Below are 27,515 nucleotides of genomic sequence, written 5' to 3' on the forward strand. Positions count from 1 at the left end.
ATGGAGGACAATCTGCTTTACTTAAAGTCTACTGATTTAAATGTTAATCTCATCTAAAAAAATACCTTAACTGAAATATCTAGAATGTTTGACTAAACATTTGGGTACCACGGCCTAGCCAACTTGACACATAAAATTAACCATCATACTGTATGAAACAAATTGAACAAATTTGGTCCCAGACTTCTGTCAGTCAGATTAACCAGACTGACTGACAGACTGTCACACTTAGATGTAAATTTGAGCTCAGCCAAGAACATATAGGGCCAAGGGGTGGAATTTTGGGAGAGGCCACCAATCTGGTGGCCACCAGCCCTGATTGTCTTGCATGTTCTTGGTGAGTGTGCCAGTCTACAAGGTTTATCTGTATTCTGATAAAGAGCAGTTTATGTAGCTACTCACATAGGCAATAAAATGGGTCAGTGACCACAGTATATAACTACCATGCATGCTTCTGGGGGGAGGAACATTGGTTTGTGTACTGCTTGCTACAATGTTTGCTGCTTGCTCAAAAAGTGCTGGGTCCTTGGTCCTGAATTCCTCAGCTGCAACTCAAACCCACTGCATGGGGAGCATACACATGGGCCCACTGCACTGCCCCTTTGGGACCTGGTGGCCAGAAGAACCAGTGCAAATATGCTAATGTTCATGATGCTTGCTGTGTATGAGTACATAGTCTTTTGTTGCTGACCCAGGAGTCTTGTGTCTTCTGCCTACATCTATGAAGCAGCAAAGGCTAACATACTAGTTTGCAAGCAGGGTAAAATCTCAGGCCCTTCACAGTTCTTGACAGCTGTAGTGATGAGGATGGGGTGCTGACAGTGGCATGATTTTATGGAAGAGGAAGGACAAGGGCTTTGTAGGCCAGGTTTAGGGATATATGAAGCCTTCCCAGGATCTGGTGGTGAACGCTGTCACCCAAGTGGTGGGTGAGGTTGAGGAGTAAGGGTCCCCCAGTGTCCTGCCTATTAATGAACAAAAGTTGAATTAATATTTAGAGGCTGAGCAGTGAGAGGTAGGATTGAAACAAGCCACCAAAATTGTACCATGTCTATTGTTCACTCTCCCCAGCTGGGTGAGGGAAAGGATATTATCATGACAATGGGGGCAGTGAGTCCTGTTACCCCAACCTAAAGTCAATGTGGCTGAGGTTACTGAGCCAAGGGATTCCTAAAGCTGAAATAGGTGATGTCAGTAATGATGACCTTGCCACCCAATATGGGTCTTTGGGTGGACTGAACGTTGGCAGTTCATTTGGTTGAGCTATGAGCAGCTGACACAATGCTCAAAACTGAAAGTAGTTGCTAAGACAATTTTGTAACTGAAGAACATTTTCTTCATGGGACTCATACTCAATTTCAAAATTTACTACAAATCTGCAGTAATCAAGACAGTGTGGTACAGGCATAAAGATAGACATTTAGATTAATAGAATAGAATTAAAAGTACAGAAAAAAGCCCTTACATTTATGGTCAATTGATTTTCAACAAGGATGCCAAGACAATTTAATGAGGAAAAAAAATAGTCTTTTCAACAGATGGTGTTGGAACAACTGTATCCACATGCAAAAGGATGAAACTGAAAAAAACAAACAAACAAACAAACAAAAGGATGAAACTGAATCCCTATCTCACATCATATACAAAAATTAACTCAAAATGGATCAGAGATCTACACGTAAGAGCCAACTATAAAACTCTTAGAAGAAAACATCAGAGTAATCTTCGTGGCCTTGGATTAGACACCAAAAGCATAAGTGACAAAAAGAAAAATATATAAGTTGGATTTTATCAGAATTAGAAACTTTTGTGCTTAAAAGACACTATCAAGAGAATGAAAAGACAACACACAGAATTGGAAATATGTTTGCAAATCACATATCCAATAAAGCATTTGTATTATTAAGAACTCTTACAATCCAACAATAAAAGACAAATAGGCCCCCACTTAAAGAATGGCAAAGAATTTGAATAGACATTTATCCAAAGAAGATTCATAAATGGCCAATAAGCACAAAAGATGCTCAACATCATTAGTCATTAGGGAAGAGCAAATCAAAACCATAATGAGATATAAGTCACACTCACTAGGATGGTTATAATCAAAAGACAGACAATAACAAGTGTTGGTGAGGAAGTGGAGAAATTAGAAACCTCATACATGGCTTGTGGGAATAAAAAATGGTGAAGTCACTTTGAAAACAGTTTGGCAGTTCCTCAAAAAGTTAAACACATGACCTAGCAATTTCACTCCAAGGTATATACCAAAGCAAAATGAAAACATATGCCACATAAAAACTTGTACACTTCTGTTTAATAGCAGGATTTTTCATAATAGCCAAAATGTAGAAATAGTTCTAATGTCTGTGAACTGACGAGTAGGTAAATAGAACATGGTATAGCCATACAACAGAATATTATTCAGCAATAGAAGGGAATGAAGTATCGATACATATTACAATACAGATGAGCCTTGAAAACATTATGCTAAGTGAAAAAAGCCAGTCACAAAGGGACACATACTGTATGATCATATTTATATGAAATATCTAGAATAGGCAAATCTACAGAGATAGAAAGTGGATTAGTGGTTGCCAGAGGCTGGGGGAAAAGGAGAATGGGGAGTAATTGCTAATAGGCATGGGGTTTCCTTTTTGGGTGATATTCTAAAATAGATTGTGGTGATGGTTGCACGACTCTATGAATATATTAGTACTAAAACAATTGAACTGTACACTTTTAGAGGGTGAATGTTCTGGTAGGTGAATTTTTACCTCAAAAAGCTGTTCTTTTTAAGATGCCTAAATTAATGTAAATGCAAAGCCTTGCTTACTGGTGTGGAGCTGCTCTCTTCCTCAGCATCCCTGATCCTTCCCTTCCCCTCGATCCCGGTTCTAGCTGTTTTAAGGAGAAAGATGACTAAAGGTAGAATTGAGGTCTCCCTTTCTCCATGAGGACCAAAGACCATATGCGTCCATTCAAGTAAGTTGGGAAACTTTGGGAGGAAGGAACTCAAACTCTTATGGTTCTTTTAGATACAGGTGCCCAAGTCACTATTCTACCTGTTTCATTGGGGAGGAGGCTCCTGAATTCAACTAATAAGGTTTGGGCAGGGTTTCCAGTAGGAAAAATAAATCTAAAGTGATCTTGTGGGTGAGGCCCTTTGGACCAATTCAATGTCTTGTTTCTGTGGCTTCCAATATATATTCCCTATAGAATGTGTATTGGCATTGATGTTTTACATGTTTGTGCTGTGAATGCTCATAATATCCAGAGGGGATTCTCCTGATCTAGAAGAGTCACATGTAGAGAAGTAATGAGACATGTATTAGGACATTTACATGTAGTGGGAATATTCACATCTAGTGGGACATGTTAATCACTCCCCAGCCCACCTCCCTATTCTATCTCCAGGTGGTCCCAGGAGGAGAAAGGGAAATCACAGTCTTGATTAAGGTCTAAAAGGCAGCAGGGATATTAAGAGATATAATATCTCAATACTATAGCTCTGTAGGTCCAGAGGAACAGGAACTGGAGACTTATGGTAGATTATCACCAACTGAATTAAGTTGTTACTCCTGCAGCCCCCGCTATTCCAGACATTGTAGCTGCAGCTGAATCCACTGCACAGACTGATGGCACTTGGTATGCTGTCCTGGACATTGACAACACCTTTCCTTTATTTGCCCACAAGGGCAAGGGTCCAGACCAGTTTGCATTCATGGCAAATCTTCAAATATATGTTTGCAGTACTTCTCAGGAGGTACGGTTAATGAAGGGACATTAATTATCTTTTGTCTTTCAGAGCCACCTTGGAACTTTCCTCAGGAAAATGCCCTGCTGTGGCTCTCCCAAACAATCTAATTGACTTCTGGAACTGGATCTGCCATCCATCATCAGATGGCTAAACGTCAGGGGAAGGCTCAGCTCTTGCATTGGTGGAAAGGTTTTAAAGCAGCCCCACTTTCAAGGAGGTAGACATATACATAAATAATAATGAGGAAAATGACAGCTGCCATAGGACAGGTAAACTCTGTATCTCTAAAATATAGTCACTATAAGCAGTGAAACTAACCTGCTGCTGCATGAAATTGAAAATTTGTTCCTTTCTTCCTTTGTTCTTTCATTATTCAGTAAAAATGTAAATCTATAAGTCAGTCACTGTTAAATCCCAGGTTTTATCTCTTGAATCATTTTATTTTACCCTGAAGCCAGCTTTTTATTTTGCTTCCTCATTGCCATTTCTATCTGCCTTGACCGCTAGCAGATACGGTTAACCTGAATTCTTAACTTGACAAAGCTGTGGCAGAACCAACCAGAGGGAGGAGATGAAGTAGTAATGAAGAATCACAGAACTCAGAACAACTGGCTCCGTCTTGCTGTGTCCCCTTGAATAAGTTGCTGGACCTCTCTGAGCCTCAGTTTTCTTCTCTGCCAAACAGGATAAGTATATCTGTGCTATCTACCTGCCTTATCAGGGAGCTGGAAAAGCCAGATGATTTAGTGGGTGGAAATAAGCTGTGGAACTTATGGTGGAACATAAAGAATAAATTAAAAGAAGCCAAAGATGAAAGTTATTATACAAGATACTGAATATAGTTGCCTGTGCTATACAGTTAGTCCTTGTTATTTATTTATTTTATATATAGTGGTGTGTATCTGTTAATTCCATACTCCTAATTTATCCCTCCCCCTCCCTTTTCCCTTTTGGTAACGATAAATTGGTTTTTTATGTCTGTGAATCTGTTTCTGTTTTGTAATATGTTGATTTGTTTTTTTTGGATTCCACATATAAGTGATATAATGTTTGTCTTTGTCTGACTTACTTCACTTAGTATGATAATCTCTAGGTCCATCCATGTTGCTGCAAATGATAATATTTCATTCTTTTTTATGGCTGAGTAATATTCCATTGTATACATATACCACATCTTATCCATTCATCTGTTGATGGACACTTAGGTTGCTTCCATATCTTGGCTATTGTGAATAGTGCTGCTATGAACATTGGTGTGCATGTATCTTTTCAAATTAGTTTTCATCTTTTCCAGATATATGCCCAGGAATGGGATTACTGGATCATATGGTAGTTCTATTTTTAGTTTTTTAAGGAACCTCCATACTGTTTTCCATAGTGGCTGCACCAATTTACATTCCCACCAACAGTGTAGGAGGGTTCCCTTTTCTCCACAACCTGTCCAGCATTTATTATTTGTAGACTTTTTCATGATGGCCATTCTGACCAGTGTGAGGTAATATCTCATTGTAGTTTTTTAAAAAAATATTTAAATATTTATTTATTTATTTTGGCTGCACTGGGTCTTAGTTGCAACAGGTGGGATCTTCACTGTGGCATGTGGGGTCTTTAGTTGCAGCATGTGGACTCTTAGTTGCAGCATGTGGGCTTCTTAGTTGCGGCATGTAGACTTCTTAGCTGTGGCATGTGCACTTCTTAGTTGTGACACGTGGGCTTCTTAGTTGCAGCATGCATGTGGGATCTAGTTCTCTGACCAGGGATTGAACCCAGGCCCCCTGCACTGGGAGCATGGAGTCTTACCCACTAGACCAGCAGGGAAGTTCCACCTCATTGTAGTTTTGATTTGCATTTCTCTAATAATTAGAGATGGGGAGCATCCTTTCATGTGCCTACTGGCCATCTGTATGTCTTCTTTGGAGAAACGTCTATTTAGGTCTTCTGCCCATTTTTTGATTGGGTTGTTTGCTTTTCTTTTTTTTTTAATATTAAGTTATATGAGGTATCTGTATACTTTGGAAATTAAGCCCTTGTCAGTAGCATCATTTGCAAATATTTTCTCCCAGTCCATAGGTTGTCTTTTTGTTTTGTTATGGTTTCCTTTGCAAAAGCTTATAAGTTTTATTGGGTCCCATTTATTTATTTTTGCTTCTATTTCTTTTGCCTGGGGAGACTGACCTAAGAAAATATTACTACAATTTATGTCCAAGGAATAATTTTCATATATTTAGAATAATGGTCACATTATTATATACTTACTGTCAGGCACTTTCTTAAGCATTCACAAGGACCCTGTGATGTACAAACTATAGGCATCCTCATTATACAGATGATGGAAGATGAGAAAATCTGCCAAATGTGACACAGCAAGTAGACAGTGGAGATGAATTCACATCCAGATCTGACTCCAGAGCCCAGTCTCTTAAGGACCAAGCTAACTATCTTCTTTTACACAGTGTGCATGCAACACCTGACAATAAACACCTGCCTTCCATATTTCCATTACTAAGTAGTGCTCTGCAGCCCCCAGATTCCCAGTCACTGAGCATCTTTAGAATTCAGTAAGGACTGACTATGATCAGGGAATTGTGAGAGATATAAAGATAAGAGAGATGGCTTGTGTTTTCAAGGAGCTTACCGTCAGAGAGAGGAAATTAGATGTACCCCAACAACTCTAATAACGAAAGTGATAACTGCTAAACAGGGTTACAAGAGCCTTGAGAAAAGAGGAATTACTCCCTGTGTGATTTAAAAGTAAAACTGTGGTTTAGTTTTATTTTTTAAAGTTTTATTAGTGTCAGTTCAGCTGGGAGGTATGTCTGAAGATACCGGTATAGAAATCTTGACAGTGAATAAGAAAACATCAGAGCTGAAGGGGACCTCAAATGGTCGAGTTCAACACCCACATCTGAGGTGAACCCAGAGTACCCAGTGCCCCAGGATGAATGAGCTGGTGGCAAAAACTGGGATCAGATACAGAGCTCCTGGTCTTCCTTCCGTCCTAAGGCACTCCTTCCTTCCCACTGTCTAGCAGATGGTGCCCTGGGGCAAGGAGCTTTCTCAGGAACATGTATTCTTTGGGTAACTAATCTTACAAGTGTCCACTAATGACATCTTGTTGTACAAGCCTTCCCTGACTCTCCCCTCTAGCACTTTCTTTCCAGACAACAGTAATATCTCCTACTTGGAGGTCTGGCTTTGGAGATACTGAGCGAACAAGACAGACCTTAGGGCATCATCTATTAGCTCCCTCTCAAAGGCTCTATGTTCTGCCAACCCAAAGAGATTGTGAACATGGAGAGAAGGAATTTGACTTTTATTTTTTATGTCCCAGAACAACCAAAACAGTGCTTGGCTTTATTGTATGTCACAACACACTAGCATGAAGACATTTAAAAAATGACTGAATTTTTAAACATACACAAAAACAGAATTGTATGACAAACTCCAAAATGTTCATCACCAGCTTCCACAAGTATTGTTATTCTGCCATTCTTGTTTCAGAGCCTGCTGAGAGGTGACAGAGGGTGCACATGGAAATGGCCAGGTCGGTGACAGGGAAATGCAGTAGGCATCAGGCTTGGTCAAGGACCCCAGACGTAGGGGCAGGCAGTGGGATACCATCATTCACACGAAGAGACAGGAAGCAAAGCAGTTTGCCAAGTGCTGGTGACACAGGTAGGGTAGGGAATCAGGTGTGGGAGCCCAAGATAAATTGTACCCGGCAGTTGGCTGGCTGCCTCTGTGCCTGGTGCATGCTTCAGGGTAGTCTTAGAGACACTGCGCAGCCTCTGATGTGTGACAGAGCCTCTCCCCACTGCAGCCTTTGCGGATGCTGCTTCCTCTGCTAGGATGCTCTGCTCTTCCACCAGCTTCTCCCATGGCTGCTTTCCCAGTGAAGACTTCCTCGGCCACACTTTCCAAAGAGGTATCCTCTCCTCATTATTCTTCAACTTCCTACATACCATTCTGAATTTTGTAATTAATTATGTTAGTGTTAGTTTACTTGTTTATTTTTAGTCTCCCCTGCTAGACTGTAATCTCCAATGAGGGCAGGGATCTTGTCTTCCTCCTTTACCTCTATCTCCTCAGAAACTAGAAAAGTGTCTGACACATAATAGATACTCAATAAATATTTGGCAAATGAATTAATGATAGACAGTTTTAAATTTTTGTTAATATCTTGACTGTTGAAGCACAAGTTGGGTACAAAAGAGTACAGGAAAACGAAAGGGTAATTTTTAATTTAATCAGGGTCAATGGCACCCTGTAACTAAGTGGTTCTCAATTCTGGCTGCACATTAGAATCACTCCGGGAGTTTTAAAAACTACAAACACCTGCCCTCCTCTATAGACAAACTGAATCAGAATCCCTGGGGGGTGGTTCCAAAGCATAGGTATTTTTTTTTAAGCCCTCTAGGTGACTATAATGTGCATAAACTTGAGAATCACTGCTCTAATGAAGAAACACTACAAGGATTTTGACATTAAGATGAAGGCAGTGAATTTGGAGCAGAAGGCAGGTCTGCTCAGGTCAGATTTAGAGTGCGTCAAAATGACGTGTTCTATTCAATCCTTTCAATGCTTAAAACCAAATCAGAGATGAAATAAACAGAGATTGATAATAGTTGAAAGTTAGTGAGTGAAGTACCTAATGACTGATAGATTTTTTAAACTTTATAAATAGTGTAGTGCATTTAAATAAGAATTAAAAACAATATTCTATTTCTATTTTTAAAGACTTCTGCTTTTATTTAAACAAACAAAAAATCAAAATTGAGCTAGAAAAGACCATGTATTATGTTTGGCTCTCATGGTCACTTCTATCAGAGGCCTATTTCTTGGTTCCTAAATGTCATAACCAGACATCATTGTGCCCTTAATGTTTGTAAATATAATGTTTAAGGTGAAATAACTACAAGTTTGTCATATTTTGGCACTCGCAAAAGATCTTTCCAACCTACCAAAGGCATTCCACTTTTCGTCTCCTTTCATTCTTTTTCTTCCTCCCTCCCTCCCTTCCTCTCTTCCTAGTCAGATTATTTTTAGATAATATTCTAGTGTTTTAGGTGAACCGATGAAGTTAGGTAAGGTGCAGCTTTTCGCATTTCCAGGGCTGGCCTTGCTCCTCCATCATCTGAAGGTTGCTTCGAGGATGGCACACTATGCTCCTAAGCTCAAGCACAGTGAGGCTGCAATTGCTTCTTCTCCCTCTCCCTGATTTATTTAGGTTGCTGCACAACTTACTGTAACTGTAATCCCTCAGTATTGCAATCTGGGAGCAGTATAAATGGTTGACGGTAGAGTGAGATTTTCAGTTGTTGCTTCTCAGTGATTCATATAATGTGCTGTCATTAGCACTTTTTATGTGACATATCATGGTTTCCAGGGCTTATTGGGCCATTTATAAATACCACATGAAGGTATTAGAGCTAGCGTTGCAGTGTGGTTACTGTCTTAATTGCCTTCAGTGGGAAAGGTTGGCAGCATCTTCTCTGGAGGAAAATAAAATGTAATTTTTAGTTTGTCTTTAACCATTTGCAGTCAATTCCTTTCAAGTGCAGGAATCACAGCTTTCCTCTTTTGTTCTTCTAATTCTCCAGTCACTTAATTTTTGCAAAAAAATTTACTTTTCATACTTTAGCTATCATTACTTGGTTGATTTCCAGGTATCTGTATGAATATTCAAATGTATATTATCTTGCCACAGTTATATTCATTATTAATGATAATTACTGATATTACTGACTTACAGAATTTTACAAAGTGACTTTGTAAAATAATAATAGCCGCTGATATTTGTTGAGTGCTTACTATGTGGTAAAAGATACATATACACTGGTTCATTCAATCCTTTCCAACAATGCTCTGAGATAGACACTATTATTGTCTCCATTTTATGAAGGGAAATGGATGATTGTTGAGGTTTAGTAATCCGCCCAGGGACACAGTAGTAAATGACAGAGCTGGGTCTGAAACTCAGGTCAGTCTGATTCCAGTGCCAATACTTTTAAGCATGACATTCAGATACTCCCCACTCCCTGACCCCAGCACAGTTAGCCCCATTTTACAAAGCAGGAAATGCAAACTCAAGCAACTGGAACACTGTGGTGCTGCCCTGGAGCCTACATCTTCTGATTCCAGGTGCAGAGCTCTTTCTACTTCCCGAGACAGCTTCCACCAGGGTGAGCTGTTCAACTGCTGACATGTGTCACTTACATCCCATGCGCACCACTCAGGTTGATAAATAAGCAACGGATGAAGACTGGTAGTTAAAAATCAGAGGGGCTTCTCTTTAAAGCATCAAGAGCAAAAGAGCTGCGTGCCTGGTCACATGGTGCAGGTGCAGGCTCTGATCTGAGAGGCCAGGGTTCAGAGGCACAGAGGAGGAAAGAAGCAAGTCATGCCCACTGGGCATGCAGCCCAGGCGCTTCAGCCACTGACATGGAGCCGGCCTGAGTCCCAGTGATTGATCCTGCAGCTGAGGATGTCCTTTTCTCAGCAGCCGCAGGTTCCCACAAAGGAAGGTTGCACATGGAGAAGTCTTTGTCAGGGACTCTAATGAGAGGATTGGGTTTCACATCACAGCTACCCCTAAACAGGTACTCTCTGTTTCTTTCATCTTCCTGATGGCTCCCACGGGAAAGAAAAGAAAGAGAAAGGAAGCTACGCCAAGAAACAGGTCACAGGCTAATTTGGCAAGGTTCTGTACCACCCCTGCCCCACCACCTCCAGGTTTGTAACTTTGAGATTCCTTAGTTTTTACACAGCCTGTGTGGCCAACAGAGAGCGATGGGAAAAGCTTTCCTAAGTAATTTTTCATAATCCATCCACCATGACTCTCTGGAATATTAAAGCCTCTGACCCTTTGTACATGCCATTGCCTCTGTTTGGAAGATTCTCCCCAGACCTCAAACTCTTCTTCCTGTGGCTAGCTTGCCCTTCTCCTTCAAGATCCAGCTCAGGTACTGTCTCCTCCAGAAAGCCTTCCTTGATGCCCCATGCCTGCCCTCTACCCAGGCTGGCATCTGTTCCTCTTCTGTCCTGCTAAAGCACTTCTGCCATAGTCCCTGCTGACTGATCCATCTCCTATCCACACTGTAAGCTCCTTGAGGGCAGGGACACTGTCTCCAGGGTCCAGCACAGTATCGAGCACAAAGCACAAGTGTAATAAAGCACTTACTTCTTTCTAAACACTCTATTTTTTCTTTTAAAAATAGCCTTTTATTTTTCAGATTATGAAATCAATAATGCCGATTGCACCAATTTTTCATACAAAATCCACAAAGAAGAAAATAAAAACTATCTGTAATCCCACCAACCAAAGAAAACCACTTTTAACATTTAGATGTAGTCCCTTCCAGTAATTTTCTATGTGTACACGTACATATGAAATCAGAATCCTACTGTCATATCTAGTTTTCTCAAGGATTATAACAGTATCTTTTGGAGGCAGATAGAGGAGACATTTTTATCACAATTTGAGTGATGAGAAAACTGGAACCCAAAGACACAAGTCTAATGGACGGCAGAGCCGGGACTGGAATCTATGAACCTTGTCACAGTACCAGGCTCCTGCTGCTCCCCTGAGGCCTCCTCATTAGGTGGTGCTCTTCTTGCAAGAGAGTGTGCAACATCCAGCATCCATGGGACATGGGTTTGCAACTGGATGTTCTTCCTCAGGAAAGGGACAGATTTAAGCTCATCCTGTTTCCACATCATGGTTGTGTAGTGCATAAGAATCTAATGTTTCAAAGGGAAACAAGGATGGAGCACCTAGGATCTCATCCCTGTGATAGGTTAAGAAGTGGAGCTACGCAGATATCATTAAGATGCACAGTTTCTTTCCAATAGCCAAATGACATCTGAACAGTGATGGCTTGGCTCAGAGCATGTTGCTACAGGAACCACAGCTATAGGTTCAATCCCGTCATAGACTAGTGAGTTTTCTATGACCACTGACTGTATTCCAGAACAACGTACACAGCAAGTGTTCAATAACTGTGCATTGGGCTGAATTGAATGTTTATAGTTATTCATAAGGGGTAGTCAGCAAAAAAGAATGTTGCCAGCAAATATAAATATCCCTACCACTATGCCCAGTATAGAAAAGGCTATCCAATGTGAACTACCTTTCTATTTTATTCTAAGCAAAGGACTAAATTGTAATCCCTCAGACACACACCAGATTGTTAGCTCTACAGATGAGAGAACCAAATCTTATTTATCTTCATGTCCCCAGAACACCTAGCCTAGAGCCAGACACATTTGAAGTGTCAATGTTTTTTGAACTGAATTGTATTTGCTAGGCCGGTGTGGGAGTTAAGAAGATGTTGGCTAGTAATTCACTATTCCTTTCCTTGAAAGCTCTGTAAATCAAGCTCTTAAAAAAAGCAGCAAGCTAAATTCCAAAACCGTTTCTTAGGAGAAATGCCCATGGCTGGTGGGGTCTGGACTATGTCCACTGAATGTGCAGATCTCTTCTGCACAAACATCCCTTACTCCCAAGAGAGCCCATGACTAGCCGACAGGCTGTGGAGACTCACAAGTTCCCTCCTTCCCAATGGCGAGCAGGTCAGGGGAAAGGGGTGGGAGTCGAGTGATGAAGCACTGCTGGACTAAATGTTCTCCTCTTCCCAGGAGAAGGAAAATCTCACAAGAGGAGGAGAGTTGGCACATTTCTAGAGGAACAGCCAGAAACAACATGGGCTGTAGTTGAAAATGATCTTTTCTCAAGACAAAAAGGACTACCTTCAATATTCTCTCTTACCTTAGATTGGAATGGCCTTGCCAGAGCTGGACTGGAATCCTACAAACTCGAATCAAAAGCTGACTGGGTGGGTGGAGGGGTAATATGGGATATGGGTTGAGGTGCCATTAGGCTAAGACCCGATAACGACAACAACAGAAATAAAACCACTATCTGCCAACAGGATCTTTTCCTGAAATGCACTGAGCTGAATTTGAAGGGACTGTAATAGAAAATACTGATTTTTCTGGGAGGCAACTAAAACATAACTCACTAATGCCCTAAACTCTTAACACTCTTGAAGATTTAATCACAGTGTAAAACCCACAATTTTTTATTGTCAGTGTTTGGATATCAACTGTACAACTCTCTGAAGCGGCAACAGTATGATCCTAGGTCTGTGACCATTGCACATCTCAGGGGCCTGCTGGCAAGGTCTGTCAGATTGGTGCCCGGGTCTAGCCTAGTAAATTCTTTCCGGGAGACTTAGGACATACTCTCCCAGCTGCAAAGTTCTCTGCTTATAAGGTACAGAATTTATTAGCCCAAAGAAAGAGAAAAAGAAAGCCTGCTACCTTTTAAAGTGCTTTTACATACAGTTTCTTTGCTAGAGCTTGGCATTTCCAGAAATACAGCTGTGCAGAACATTTGAGCCTTTGTACTAAATCAATAGGACTTGTTTGAGCTTCCAATGAACCTCTGTGCCGCTACTACCTATCAACCAAGGTGTCTCACGGTAGCTTTTAAAGAAAGTCACCTGTATTATCGCTCGTTTGGGGAGAACGAAGCCATGAGAACTTGCATCTTTAACCTAACACATGGCCATGCGAAGGTACATAGAGAGCTGATACGCAATCCAGGTTTGTCCAGCTCCGGAAATCAAACCAGTCTAGTCACCCACAGACCATAGGTTTTCTTCTAGCCTAGGTTTTCTTCTCTCCAGTTCCTCAAGATGCCTGTTCCCATCTCCAGACTCAATTCTGAGACAAACAGTGGCATCAGACCACAGCACAGACACCAAAGAGAGTACTGCAAGAAATAGTGTGGCACGGTGAAAAGAAAATAGCATTTAGAACTGAAAAACTCTGAGTTCCAGCTCTTACTACTTGTCTGACCTTAGATAAGTCACTTAACAACGTGAAAGAACCCTAGTTTCTCTTCAGCAAAATAAGTATAAATAGTCATACTCATCTCACCAGGCTCTCTTCAGAGCAATTATGACAAACTTTTTTATCTTATTTATGTGTTTATATACTTTCCGTTTCTCAGTTCACTTCACTAGACTATAAGCTCCAGGAGTTCAAGGACCTTGTCTTTTTGGCTCGTCACAGTGGCTGTTTGCCAGGAATAGCGATCAGCATATAGTACATGATCAAGAGGAGTGAAAGAGATTTGAATGTGTGAAGGAAGGAATAAAGGAAAGACAGGAGGAAGGAAGGACAGAGTGTTTGGAGTTTTACTGATGTGTGGTATATGAAAGTGGTCTGTAAACTGTTAAGTATTATACACATTATTAAATATACAAATAATATTTGGTGCATTAATTATACCAGGGTGATCTTTTAAAAATGTAAGTTAGATCATGTTACTGCCCTGTAGAAAACCCTCCAATGGCTTTTCATACTACTTACAATAAAAGTCAAACTCCTTTTAGCTTTCAAAGCCCTTCGTGATCTGACCCGGGCTGGCCTCATGTCCAGTCTCCCCCTTCCCTGCCAGGCCCCCAGCACTCTGGTGTTCTTATGTTTCCTCAAACATGCCAACTCTGTTCCTGCCTCGGAGTCTTTGTGCTAGCCCCTCCCCCGGCCTGAAAGCTCTTCTGCAAAAATCTGCATGTCTGGCTCCTTCTTGTCACTGGGCTCTTGGCTTAAATGTCACCTTCTCAGAGAGGTCTTCCTTGTATATACTCTAAAGGAGCCCTCACTGACCCCCTCTTATAGTAATCCACTATCTACTTATTCAGGTATCTACTACTAGTCTCTTCTCCAGTGCCTGATGGTCAATAAATATTTACATTTGTGTGACATTATATTTGTTCAGTGCTTACATTTCATAGATGCTTTTCTAATTATTATTTATTTTATCACCACAAGTTTATGAGCTCAAAAGAAAGAACAAACAAAGGAAACCCCCTATGGTTACAAACTGAAAATTCCCTCTCACTCCTCCATACCCCAGCCCCACATACACTGAGAGAGAGGTATCCTGGCCCTGTGAATAAAAGCAACTGTGCCAGTCAGCTTTAATATTTGTGACTTAATTGGAGTCATGTACAATCAGGGATACAATAATTACTTAGTACTCTAACTAGAGGGATTCTTTTGAGACATGGCAATGGTGCTGTTGGGTGCCAAGATGTTCTCTGTTCTGGGCTTGGAGGCCTGGGTAGTGAGAAGAATAGGGGGGTGGAAATGGGCAGGGGGAAGCAAATGGCAGGAACACTCACTGGTTCCAGTTGGGTTTGTTTACTGTGGACCCCAGGGCAGCAGTAATTCTGTAGGAAGATTACTGGACCAGGGCACAGAAGCAGGTTCTAGGGCTGGCTCTACATGCCCCTCCCCCCCACCCCAGGCTATCATTCCCTCTGTTATATGAGGTGGAACTGGATCATCTCGAAGGGGAATGCCAGCTCTGACATTCTATGGGTTAATGAGAGGACTCTGACCTTTTATCATGACTAAGATGTCTGTGAGAAGGATAACTCATGTAATATTTTTGATAAGCACAGCTTTTCTGGACTAAGTGGGATTTCTTTGATTGGTCAATAAAGTCACTGGACAAACCCAGATCTCTGCTTTTGCCATTCTTCTTTAGCCTTCCCTTTCCTTTGCTTTCCTAGAGAAGGTGATACCCTGGGCAAATCCCCTCATTGTCACATAGGGATCAGCATCTAGTGTAAGTGTACTTCAGCCACTTTCCAAGGGATGGGTTCCTACTGTATCTGATCTTGGCCAACACTCTCCCATCTGCTTTCAACATGCTGCATCTAACATTAACTAAGTCTCCTATTAGCATTAAAAGAAAACAATCTGGAAAAATTCACTCAAGCAGAGTTCAAACAGGCCACAAGTAGATTTGGAATCTCAACAGCACAAGGTTTGTTAAAATAATAGTGGTAAGTATATAACTACATATAAATGTATATATGTGTATATGCATAAACCCATATGTACATACGTGTGTGTATATATTGGGGTATGTGTGGGAGGTGAAGCCAAGAGTCTGTAAAATGGGTCAAGAATTCTTCTGTTCAATTTATGAAATTAACTGGTAACAGAAGGAGGAGAAAAATTCTACCAGTGTGGAACAAAGCATGATCAAAAGAACGGAAGGACATGGAAAAGGAGTTGGGAACCTTTCTATTACACTTACTGGTAATGGGTTAAAATTCTGGTCCACGAGGTGATTGTATCCATGGTCAAAAAATGAGTGCCGAATCACAACATCAATGCCCCGATTGGCCAGCATTCCTAAAGTGTTCAACCATCTGAAAAGCAGGGGGAAAAAGCTACATCAATACATTTTAAAAATAGCATAAAACAAGCTCTATAAAAATTGGCCAACATACACACATACACACCACCACCCACACCCATCAAATTTACCTAGTACTTTAGAGAAAACTATTTTAAGCATTAAATACACAGATGGAAGAGATCTATAGAGATGATCAAATCTAACCTCTTCATTTTATAAGAAAATAAAGAGGTCCAGAGGAGTAAAATGAATTGCCTTGGTCATAAAATAGCTTGTTGCTAATGACATCTCTTATTCCTATAATACTAACAAATAAAATGAACACCCTAGCCACTTGTAAGCCTAAAGTCATCCCCCTTGACCACAAAACACACAATCACAGAAGCACACACACTATATTTTCCATCACTCAAACTCCCCTGCTTGCACCTATTCACTGTCCATGTACTTTACATATGACGCTAACCCACATACTCCTGTGACCTATGGTCCAGTCATTTGCATCCCTCATATATCACTGTCAGTAGGCAATGCAGTAATAATTTCCCTTGGCACTATAACTAACTATACAGGGATTGGAGTATGCTACCATCACACATATGTTGCAGTGGAGGACCTGCATTGCTCACACACTTATTACATACCCCATCATGCCAAATACCCACTCTCCAGGGCATGCTATCCTTCAAAAATACTGCCCTCATGGTTTTTCTAACACCTACTGCTAACTCTGCCTTCACCATTTACACATTTAACTCATTCATTCATTCATTCATTTGTGAATTGATTTCATTTTCTTTCTTTGTATTCTGAAATGCAAGGAAACTTCCAATTGTAATAATATATGTGTGTAAGAAAGGTGACTTAGAGCTTCAGTCTTCTCAGGGTAAAAGATAAGGCATTTCACAATCTTTCCTAAGAATATATTGTCTGGCTTCACCTATCACGTCTTCTCTCACCCTAAACTTTATTCCCCAGGCTCTAAGCCACATAAAACTACTTTTGGGGGCTTCCCTGGTGGCGCAGTGGTTGAGAATCTGCCTGCTAATGCAGGGGACATGGGTTCGAGCTCTGGTCTGGGAGGATCCCACATGCCGCGGAGCAACTAGGCCCATGAGCCACAACTACTGAGCCTGCGCGTCTGGAGCCTGTGCTCCGCAACAAGAGAGACCGAGATAGTGAGAGGCCCGCGCACCGTGATGAAGAGTGGCCCCCGCTTGCCACAACTAGAGAAAAGCCCACGCACAGAAACAAAGACCCAACACAGCAAAAAATAAATAAATAAATTACTAAACTCCTACCCCCAACATCTTAAAAAAAACAAACAAACTACTTTTGGCTGCTCTCACATACTTACCTGAGCCTTTTTATATGTTTTAACTTCTCCTTAGAATTTCCTTCCTCTCTTCCACTAACCCACCTCACCTGGCAAATTTCTTCCCATCTGTTAATCTCCAAGTCAAGTGTCATTTCCTTCTGAACTCTGCTGCCCCAGCCAATAGTAGTATCTTTCTCCTCTGTACTTCCCCAGAACTCTTATTCATACCCTCTGCTGGCCCACTGAATGATAATTACTTACTTCTCTGTCTTCTCCCAGCTGGTATGAGCTCATCAAAAATAGACACATTTTAGCTTTGTACCCAAAACAACCATCACAGTTCCTGGCACACTATAGGTGCTCAATACTCTAAGTTGAAATTGATCTGGATAAAATTAGATTCTAGGACTTTGAGAATCACCATTCAGCATACTAGGGACAAATAATGCATAGTTCTGATTTCCCAAATCTGAGACCGTATGGAGCTCCAAACCAGTGACCTTACTGACATGAAGACCATTGCTAATTAATGACTATGGCCAGAGCCCTTGTTTCCCCATGGCTTTTCAGAATAGATGGTTAGTTCTGGAGTTGTCTTCATCTTCCTCCTGTAATAATAAATCTCCTGAGTAGGGGAAATAAATGATGTTCCAGGTCTCCCTTTTATGTTCAAGTAGAGAAAAGTGTCAAGGTAACTGGTATATCTCACCAAGGATGCTTCTGCAGCCATTATCTTTCATCCACAAAACTTTATTGAATATCTACTACATGGCAGACATTACTAGGTGCTGCAGACACAGCAGTATGCCAAGGGTAGGGCATCAAAGAATCTCAAAGCCCTGACTGAGAAAACTACCCTTGAATACTTGGCAGCAGAGAATTCTCATTTGTGCATGCATTTGTATATGCCCTGGTAAGCTTATAGTTATGCCATGTATTGAAAAAGGGCTGCAAAATGCCTTCTTTCCAACTCCTTGCTAGCCTTCTGGAGCTTCCTAGAATGCTTTACATTTTTTTTCCCAGGAAGCAATTTATGCCCCTTGGAGAACTGGACTCAAAGGGCATATATCTAGGTACTGCCAGTGGGGTTGAGAGGAAATGGGTGATAAAGAGGTAAGAGAGAAGACCAGGGGCAGAATGAGCTGGTTGTCATTTGATCTGTCAACAAAGCATTGGACATCTGAACTACAACCAAAATCTAAACAACAATATTTATCTGTGTTTGCAAAGCGACTCAGAGATCTATGGATATCTGGCTGATGCTCATGAAAAGGCAGGTCTCTCTCTAGCTCTCTTCATGAAGGTCTGTGCTATTTCTCATTTCACATCACTCTCTAAAGGGAAGAATGTTCACGAAAACAGTACAAGAGGGCTGCTTGCTGGGCCCTGCAGAGGAGTCCTTCTGCGAAGGCTGAGCAAAGGCCATTCTTCTTCTGATTCCAGAGGCCTCCTGCAGTACGGACTGTCAACCTGCCTCTCACAGTGAAACCCCGTGAGGAGAGTATTTTTGAAAGAAGACCCTCAGCAACACTGTAGCAAATGCTGATTCACTCCATTTCCTTCACTGAACAATGCTCCCTGAACAACCTCTCTGTGCCTCTCATGTGAGGACACAGGGCTGGAAGACCCCAGCCATCATCATGTAGACATTGACTCATTATCTTCATCTGCATCTGCCAGGATGCCATCTTAAAGACAATCTACTTGACCAGCCTGATTTGTCCTTCACAACTGTATTGAAGAAGTTGCCTTCATGGAGATCTACAGCTATATAATTAGGAGCAGCTGTTAGTAGTGAAACGCATAGTTGAGGGCAGAGCTGCAGTTCTTAGGAGAACCTTGCTCAGACAAAAAACCAGGACCACAGACTAGACTGGACCAGGAACAGGTCACTTGGTTAATCTGCGGTCCATGACAATGGCAGGCCAGCCAGAGGTCCTCATGCTTCTGGCTTAAGTTGTTCTCCAGACGACTGCAGTAGCCTTCAAGTTCATTTTCCTACCTCTTGCCTATCCAAACTCTTGTGCATACTATTATCAAAACCAACGTTTTAAATACAGGTCAGATGGGTCTCTCTCTTCCTCCAAAATCATCAATGGTTTAGCCACTGAGTATAGAACAAGGCCTCATTTCCCCTGCCTGGTTTTCAAGGTCTTCCATGATTTGGTGGTAAAACTCTGTCCCTAATCAGAGCCCTCACTACACCCCTGAAGATACTGAGGCTTTCTCACACTAATCATTTCCCCTCATAATGTTCCTTCAGCCTCTATGCTCTCACTACCATCAGCAACAATCTTCACCTATAGAAATTAGAGAAATCTATGTTCCACTAAAATGCCTCTTCCTCCGCAAAGCCCTTCCTGATCCTCCCATTCAGAAACTCTTGATTCTTTTGCATGTCTACCCCTTTTGTGGATAGCCCATGTAAGGCAGAAAGAGAGATGGCATACTGTAGTGGCAAAGAGGCTGGACTCTGGAGCAAACTGCCTTGGCTTGAGTCCAAGCTCTGCCACTAACCAATAATCACATTTACCTCACTGGGTTCTTATAAGGGTATAAGGATATAATAAGGGTATCTAATACACTGGTTGTTAAATTAGTAAATACATATAAAGCACATCAGATAGTCCTTAGCACATGGTAAGCACTATGCAGTTAAAATTATTATTATTATGACACTTTTCTCCTACAGCTTTTCTTATTCCCCATCTCCATTCCTCCAATCATAAGTTTCTAAAGGGCAAAACTCCTGTCTTACTCTTACCTATCTCCCAGGACTCAGGTGAAAAGTAGAAGAGAAAATGTATGTTGTCTGTACTGTATTTTGCACTGAAGACATAAAATAAAGCTCTTATTACTATCATGATTACTACTATTATTACTTTTGCTCTAATGCTCGTACCTGAGATCTTAGTAACTAGACAAGTCCCTAATCGCTGTTTGTTGAGTGATTAAACACATTTACAAAGAAATGGATGAAGAATTTTCAGTGGGAAACGAACCTCCCCCACTCCGGCCAATGGGCAGAATAATGAGCAATTTCACTGTCCTTTCCTCAAAGCCCTTGGGAGTGAAATTGCAAGTGTTACTCACAAGAATCCTGCAGCATAGGAATCTGACAGATTGTTTGTGCCTCCAACTGAGGTGGTCACCACACCTTCAAGCCAAATCTTCTTTCCTGGGGTGTATGTGTTAACCACCTGTTCACACAACAAAAGCAGAAGGAGATGATGAGATTTTTAAAAGCTGTTCCCAAATGAGAAGGAACATACATTCCCTTAAAGAAGTTCCTCTCATCCCCTGCTCCCAGGTGGTCATGACCTGTGCTCTTTTCATGGTGATGCACCCCATACAGATAGCTGGCACACACACACAAAAGAATTAATATTGATACACGTCCACTCAAAGAAATGATCATTTTTTTCCCATAAGAAAACCCAAGTGACAATGTGACAGAAGAACAATGCATCCTTATCTAGGACATAAGTTGACTGCAACACCCTTCACTGGAAGATGCAGGTGGTATGACGTTTCCATATTAACAAGCATTGAGAAGCAAATTTTCTTAATACTCTGTTATGGCACATCCATGGATGAGTGTACCGTCCATGCATCAGCAGTTGTGAATCATGAGAGAGGGCAGAGATCAATGTTTGGGAGAGGTATATTATCATTACCAAGGCATGTATGTATATTACAACCACATTTTGAAACTAACTGCAGTAAGTGTAAAAAGAAAAACCACTGACTCACACGTGAAACATCCTACACAGGGAGCTGCCTTCTAAGCATACACAAAGCCTCTTGTCAAAAGGTGGCCCTCTGAAATTTTGAAATATCCTCGTCTCTGATCCACAAGCTGGAGATTGGCCAGACTACTAGATGTGGTCTCAGATTCTCTGGAGAGCAATCTGGCAGTACTTAGGGATCATGTTGTATGCTGGGTAATCTCTGAGAGCAGAGTCTAAGACAAAGGCTTGTCTATACATAGTTCATTTGGGAAGAAATAACCGGGAGCAGGAATGAGGAACTGGGGACTGTGAAAAGGAAGAAGAAAAAAACAGTACAAGAATGAGTTTTCAAGTTGGTAACTACTGGCAACTTATACTCAATTCTACAGGGAACTTGGTAAAAGCCTTAAGAACTGTGTCTCAGAACTGTCCCCCAAGGCGGGGGGTGACCAGGGGAAGCGTTCATCATTTGGCTCCTGTTCTCCAAAGGTCAAGAGCAGCCTTGTGACTGTGATCACCCCATTTCACTGTGCAGGCATGAGTGCTGAGCAGGTTCCCACCATTCCACACTCTGCCTTAGAGAAGTCCCAGAGCAGAAAATGAGAGGTCCTCCCGCACCACACCAGCACCAAGCTGGTTGCAGCCTGTGCAGCTGCCTAGCTCTGGTCTCTGCAGGGATGGCTAGAGTAGGAGGTGGGACTGAGAGGATGCGGGTTGTGCACAAGAGGGGCTGGATAAAGACAGTAGTGTATTTAGGTCCTACGGCCCACCAATTCCTCTCCTAGACATATAGAACAAAGCAATTCTGCCTCAGGTCTCTAAGGGGACAAGTATGAAGATGTTTACTATGTCACTGTTTGTGGCAGGTGTCCATTGCTAGAGGAATGAAAAAGTAAAATACATACATGAAATATTATGCAGCAGTTATAGCAATACATTCTATATAAGTCCAGCAACATGAACAGGCTTTAAAGATTTAGTGAGCTTTTAAAAAATAGAAACAGAATGAGGTTTATGGCACAATATTATTTATGTAATTACTCATTCATACCCAATAACACTAAAAGTATATAAAGATACATCTCTGTTAAGGACATATATCAAAGACATAAGAAAAAAAAAGGAAAACAAAAAGAAAAAAAATAAAAAAAAGACATAAGGAAGGCATGTATAAAAGGGAGGTGAATATAAGTGGGGATTAGAGATGAAGGTGAAAATTAAAACAAAAGGAGGGCTTTGCATGAACTGATGATAATAGTTTGCTGTAGTTGAGGGTAATTAATTCTCTGCACCTCAGGTCTAAAAAAAAAAAAAAAAACCATATGTATGTTGTAACATATATGCCAGAACTTTCCTTTTCCCAGACCCGTGGGCAGACATTAACAAGCAATCATATTCCTCTTTTCATCTCTCCCTATGTATAGCTCCCTGCCCTCTGCTCTCTCCCCTGCATCTACTAGAGAATATGCATTATTTGAGACCTATTTTAAAATCAGGGTTGGTAAAGTACTTGACCCTTTCAGGGTTAAAGTTGTAAATATATTTTAAAAATTTGAGATGTAAGTAAGGATTATGATCAAGAATAGAAGAAAAAATTAATAGCGGAGGTCAAGCTGGAAACTGTTAAAGATTAAATAAGAATTTCCCCTTGCACCCAGAGTCATTGAGGACACCACAAGGTGGTCCTCTCCCCCTTCTTGACACTGCTCAGAGTGCCCAACCCAAGGGCAGCTGGAAATAGTATAAATAAGAAAGCGAGAAAAACACCTTAAATGATCAGAAGACAGAGTCATATGGTGAAATTAAAGGCCTACAGTGATGATTCCCCTTAAAACATCCATGCTTCTGATAAACTTTGTGCTTCCTTTATGACTAACTGGAACTATAGGAGCAGTTCCACGTGTAGCTGTATTTCTGATGTATCTGTGGGGAGGAAGGTAATCTCCGTGTCTTACTCTTCCTCCATCTTCTCCCTTGATCATGGTGATGGTTTCATGAGTGTTTGCATATGTCCAAATTCATCAAACTGTATACAGGCAGACCTCAAAGATATTGCTGGTTCGGTTCCAGGCCACTTTTTTTCTTTTCTTTTCTTTTGCACTTAGTCTAGTTTCACTGGCTCATAGGGTGCGGCGGGCAGAGGCCTCAAACCCAGCACTTTCAGACCAGAGTTTCTAGCGCAAAGCGGCTGCACAACTTCCCAACTCAAGATGGAGGTAGCAACGCAGGCCGTGTGCAGAGAGGCTGCGCCCGGACGGGATCTGGAGCTGTGACTAACTGGAACTGAGTAACATATCTGTGTTTTTATTTTTTGCCTTTGGCTTCCAGGATAGTCAAAGATTAATTTTTGCTCAAAGATATTGAAATGATTGAGGCAGTTAGAGAAAGGTGGTTTGGTTAAACAAAACAAAAAGGTAACTAGTATAAGATAATGAACCTTGAAATCATTGAGCTAAGTGAAAGAAGCCAGACACAAAAGGCCACATATTATATTCTTTCATTTATATGAAATGTCCAGAATAGTCAAATCCATAGAGACAGAAAGTAGATTAATGGTTTTCTAGGGTTGGAAAAAGTGAGGGAGAATGAGGGGGGAGGATGGGGAGTGACTACAAATAGGTATGGGGTTTCTCTGGAGGGTAATGAACATGTTCTAAAATTAAACAGTGGTGATGGTTTCACAATTCTGTGAATATACTAAAAACCACTGAATTTCACACTTTTAAAGGGTGAATCTTACGCTACATGAATTATACCTCAATAAAGCCGTGTGTGTGTGTGTTTGTGTGTATGTATCATTAGCAAAAGGAAAGGTAGACGCTAATAGGCAGATAACTGATGTGGAAAGAGGAATACGTCCTGGAAGTCTGGGGTTCTACCACACAGCAGCTGTGAGACTTCTGGCCCAGCATTATCTTGGAATTCAATTTCTTCACCAACATGTAAAGCCACAAATTTGAAGTAGATGAAATCTAAGTCCTTTCCAAATACAAAATGTTAAAATGTATTAGTATTTTGTAATGCTTATGCAGGTCCCCTTGGCTCCTATCCCTCAAAGGTCAAGAGTAAATTGATTATGGAAATTAAAATTAGATAACAAATATGGGAGACAAAAAAAAAAAAAAAAGCCAGAGCTGGTCAGAGCTGGTAATCTCAAAAACAAAGATCTGAAGATCTGGGCCAGAGGTAAGTATTGAGAGTGGTGGAAAAAGCCACAGGAGTAGGTGAAATTTCCTAAGGGGAATATTTTAAATTAGACTGAAAAAGGGCAAAGGATGTCCATCCAAAAACATTAAGGCATTATCAAATGCATTTATTCATTCACTCAACAAATACTGAGCATTTGCTCTATGCCAAGCAGAGTTCTAGGGGCAGACAGTGAATGAAACAGAAGTCTCTGCTCTCACTGGCTTATATTTTAGTCAAGGGGAGGAGACTGACAATAAACACACAAACATAAATTTAGAAATAATAAGTGCCGAGAAGGAAAATGAAACAGAGTAATCTGACAGAAAGTGCCTTGGCAGGAGGGGAGGGTTGATATTTTAGACGGTAGTCAGGAGAGATCCCTCTAGCTCCTTATGTAAGGACTTTAAAGTCTAGTTCCTTTAAATGAGGACTTGATTCCAGAAAATGGTTGGATTTATAAATTACTGTGTACACAGGACTCAGCAAGGACACAGACTCTGTGTAAATAAAGTTCATCTGAATTGTCTTCTGACTTGCAGGAAGATTTGGAAGGAAACAATCTAAAACTTCTTGTAATTGGTGAGGCAGAATTGATTAGTGGTTAGGGGCATGGACTCTACACACATTGCCTGTGTTTGAATACTGGTTTTATCATTGACTCACTGTTGACCTCACTGTGCCTTAATTTCCTCAGCTGTAAAATTAGAAAAGGAGAGCATTTTCTAATATTTAAGTGACCTAATATTTGTAAAGCACTTGGAAAGGTGTCTGGCATATGGTAAGCTCTTTTTTTTTTTTTAACATCTTTATTGGAGTATAATTGCTTTACAATGGTGTGTTAGTTTCTGCTTTATAACAAAGTGAATCAGCTATGCATATACATATATCCCCGTATCTCCTCCCTCTTGCGCTTAAAGTAAAGCAAATGTTACCTAGACAACTCTCTTTGTCCAAAGCACATGAGATTGTGTCTGGATCAATCTAACATTACAGTTGGTTGCTTTTCTTTTGGATACGTTTGTGGTGGTAGGTAATAGACCAGATGTATGCTAAGTAGCAGGGAAAGGCCTATTTCGGACATGGTGAGAGGCTTAATGAACTGTGTGTCTACTATGAGCGGAGAAGACCATCATAGCAACGTGTAGGGGAGGTGCTGAGGCTGGGTGCTGGTTGGGACTGTAGAGGAAATTAGCATGGACAGAAGAGAAAAAAATCAGGAAAAACAGATGGAACCAGCTGCAAAATTCCCTTAGAAAGTGAAACTCTAAGAAACTAAGGGCTATAGTTTAACACTGTGGTTTTCTGAGTAAATATGATCCCCCCTGTGCTGGAAGAGAGAAAACTGGAGGACTGGAAAGAACCAGGGTACAGTTCCTGGTGAGAAATGATGTGCCAATGAAGATTATTTTAAGGAACACATTGTCTGGGGAGGGAGAAGAAGTACAAATGCTGAGATTACTGAAGTGAAGGGAGAGGGGAGTTGAGTGGTTGTCTCCCTTTTAGCAGTTCTTTTGTCCCCATTAGACTTCAGGCCTTGGGTCCATGTGGACAAGGGAGCTTTGAGGCATCCACAGAACAGCTTAGCAAGTTGCCAGTGGGTGCTCAGAATCCTTGGGCCAGCTGGGGGCAGGGTGGTATGAAGGGAAACCCTCAAACTCCCTTTCCTCTCATTTCAGGGGTTGAGGACATCAGGACTGCTTCGTGTGGCTACACTGAGAGAGGAGGGGTGAGAGAGAAAAACAGTATTGATTTTTTTTCTTTTAAGTTTTATTTTCCCTACCACTTTGAATATTTTTTAAAAAAGAAAACAGTAAAAATAGGAAAATAACCTTTTTTGTGGCATATTTTCAAACCTGGGCTTCCTTTTCCTGTTTCTCTCAATCTGTGATCTGTTTAAAAAAGAATCCTGAGAGCCTGGTTTCAGTGTGCAAGCGATGGCAGACTTCTAACAGCAGACATGTCGCTTATGGTTATCCAAACCCAACACCTTCCTTAATGAGAAAGGAAGCAATAAAACAGGAATAGTGGACAGGCCAGTGGGGCTAATCAGCCCTGGCAAGAGGCCCACCCTCCAAAAGACGCCGGAATCCATTAATTCCAGCATCTCATATAGTTGAAAATCAACTTCCCCCAGGACTTCAGGAAGAGCAGTAGCTCTTTAAGCAGCCAGAACTGGTCCCCTATGTCACTGGTTAAAAGGAGCTGAATAGCTTTAGGGAGCTTCTTAAACCTTACCCATGCACATAGCTCTTCTTGGGGGTGCCCCTGCCTCTTTGTTCCTTACTATATTTATAAGAGGTCCAGGTGAGAGCTCTTGAGAGTAATGCTCCAATTATTTTTCCATCCTTCTTGTGTGTTTTTGACTCTAAGCTACCTACTATATTAGAAGAGGACAGGATCATTCCATTCTGCCCTCTCCTTTCTCACTCACTGTCCCTTCCTGAGTTCCGGATCTTATCATTTCTCCCTTGGTCTTCCTGAAAGTGTATCCTTCTCAAGACTATCCTGTACAGTGCTGCTGTTTGTTAACTTGACAAGTTCCTCCCTAGTTTCAGAACCTCTGTGGCTTTCCATTACCAGCAGCAGAACTCAATCATGTGCTCACAGAGTGTTCTGTGCGACTATCTGGCAGATGCGCTATGAGTGACTTGTTTCAGATAATATTGAAAGCAGTGATTTGGGAAATGATTTACTTAAAAATAAAAGAAAGTAGATTCAATGTTATCACAATAATATTCTTTTCATTCGTCAGAACTACGAAATGTTTCCTTAACATGGAAAAAAAAGCAAAGGAGCCAGTAAACTACACAGAGCCCCCTAGTCTATTTTATCCACTTGTCCATGGGAGCATGTTAAACATGGTGAAATCGTGGTGATAAACATGGATCCATGGGATATGATACCAACTCCTTTACTTGGTATGTAAGACCTTTCATAACTACCCCTTGGCTACCTTTTCTCCTCTCCGTCCCCACAAGATCTGAGGTTCACCACACAAAATGGACTCACCATTTTTCAACTACATGATTTTCTTTTAGGTTTTTGATGATCACTTTGTCCCTTACTCACTCCTCAGCCATGTTGTCTGATTTTTTTTTTCATGGCTTATTTTAAATGTTACCTCCTCTGTGAAACTTTTCTCAAAACTTCAGAAAATTAATTCTCTCCTCTGGCCTCCAAAGTTCTTGGAACCTATTGCTATCCTTGACCTTATTATACTGAGTTGTAACTTTCTGTTTGCCTCACCCTCCTACACCATAAGTTACTTGAGAAAGCCACGTTTTTTTCCATTTTGCA

At 41.1% G+C, this 27,515-nt stretch overlaps 1 protein-coding gene across 4 annotated transcripts in view; it reads right to left on the bottom strand.

Moving 5' to 3' along the window:
- HPSE2 (heparanase 2 (inactive)) overlaps window positions 1–27,515 on the bottom strand; it is a gene marked incomplete at both ends in the record, with an annotated part of 573,577 nt that overhangs the window by 127,783 nt on the left and 418,279 nt on the right. For all 4 annotated transcript variants that reach the window (XM_082673768.1, XM_082673767.1, XM_082673765.1 and 1 more), the window contains 2 exons: window positions 15,876–15,990; window positions 20,392–20,498. In XM_082673768.1, coding sequence (XP_082529894.1) covers window positions 15,876–15,990; window positions 20,392–20,498 — 222 coding nt within the window. The remainder of the gene's footprint in view (window positions 1–15,875; window positions 15,991–20,391; window positions 20,499–27,515) is intronic.

Source organism: Grampus griseus (genome assembly GCF_964374135.1).
Source record: "Grampus griseus genome assembly, chromosome: 16".
Taxonomy (NCBI): domain Eukaryota; kingdom Metazoa; phylum Chordata; class Mammalia; order Artiodactyla; family Delphinidae; genus Grampus; species Grampus griseus.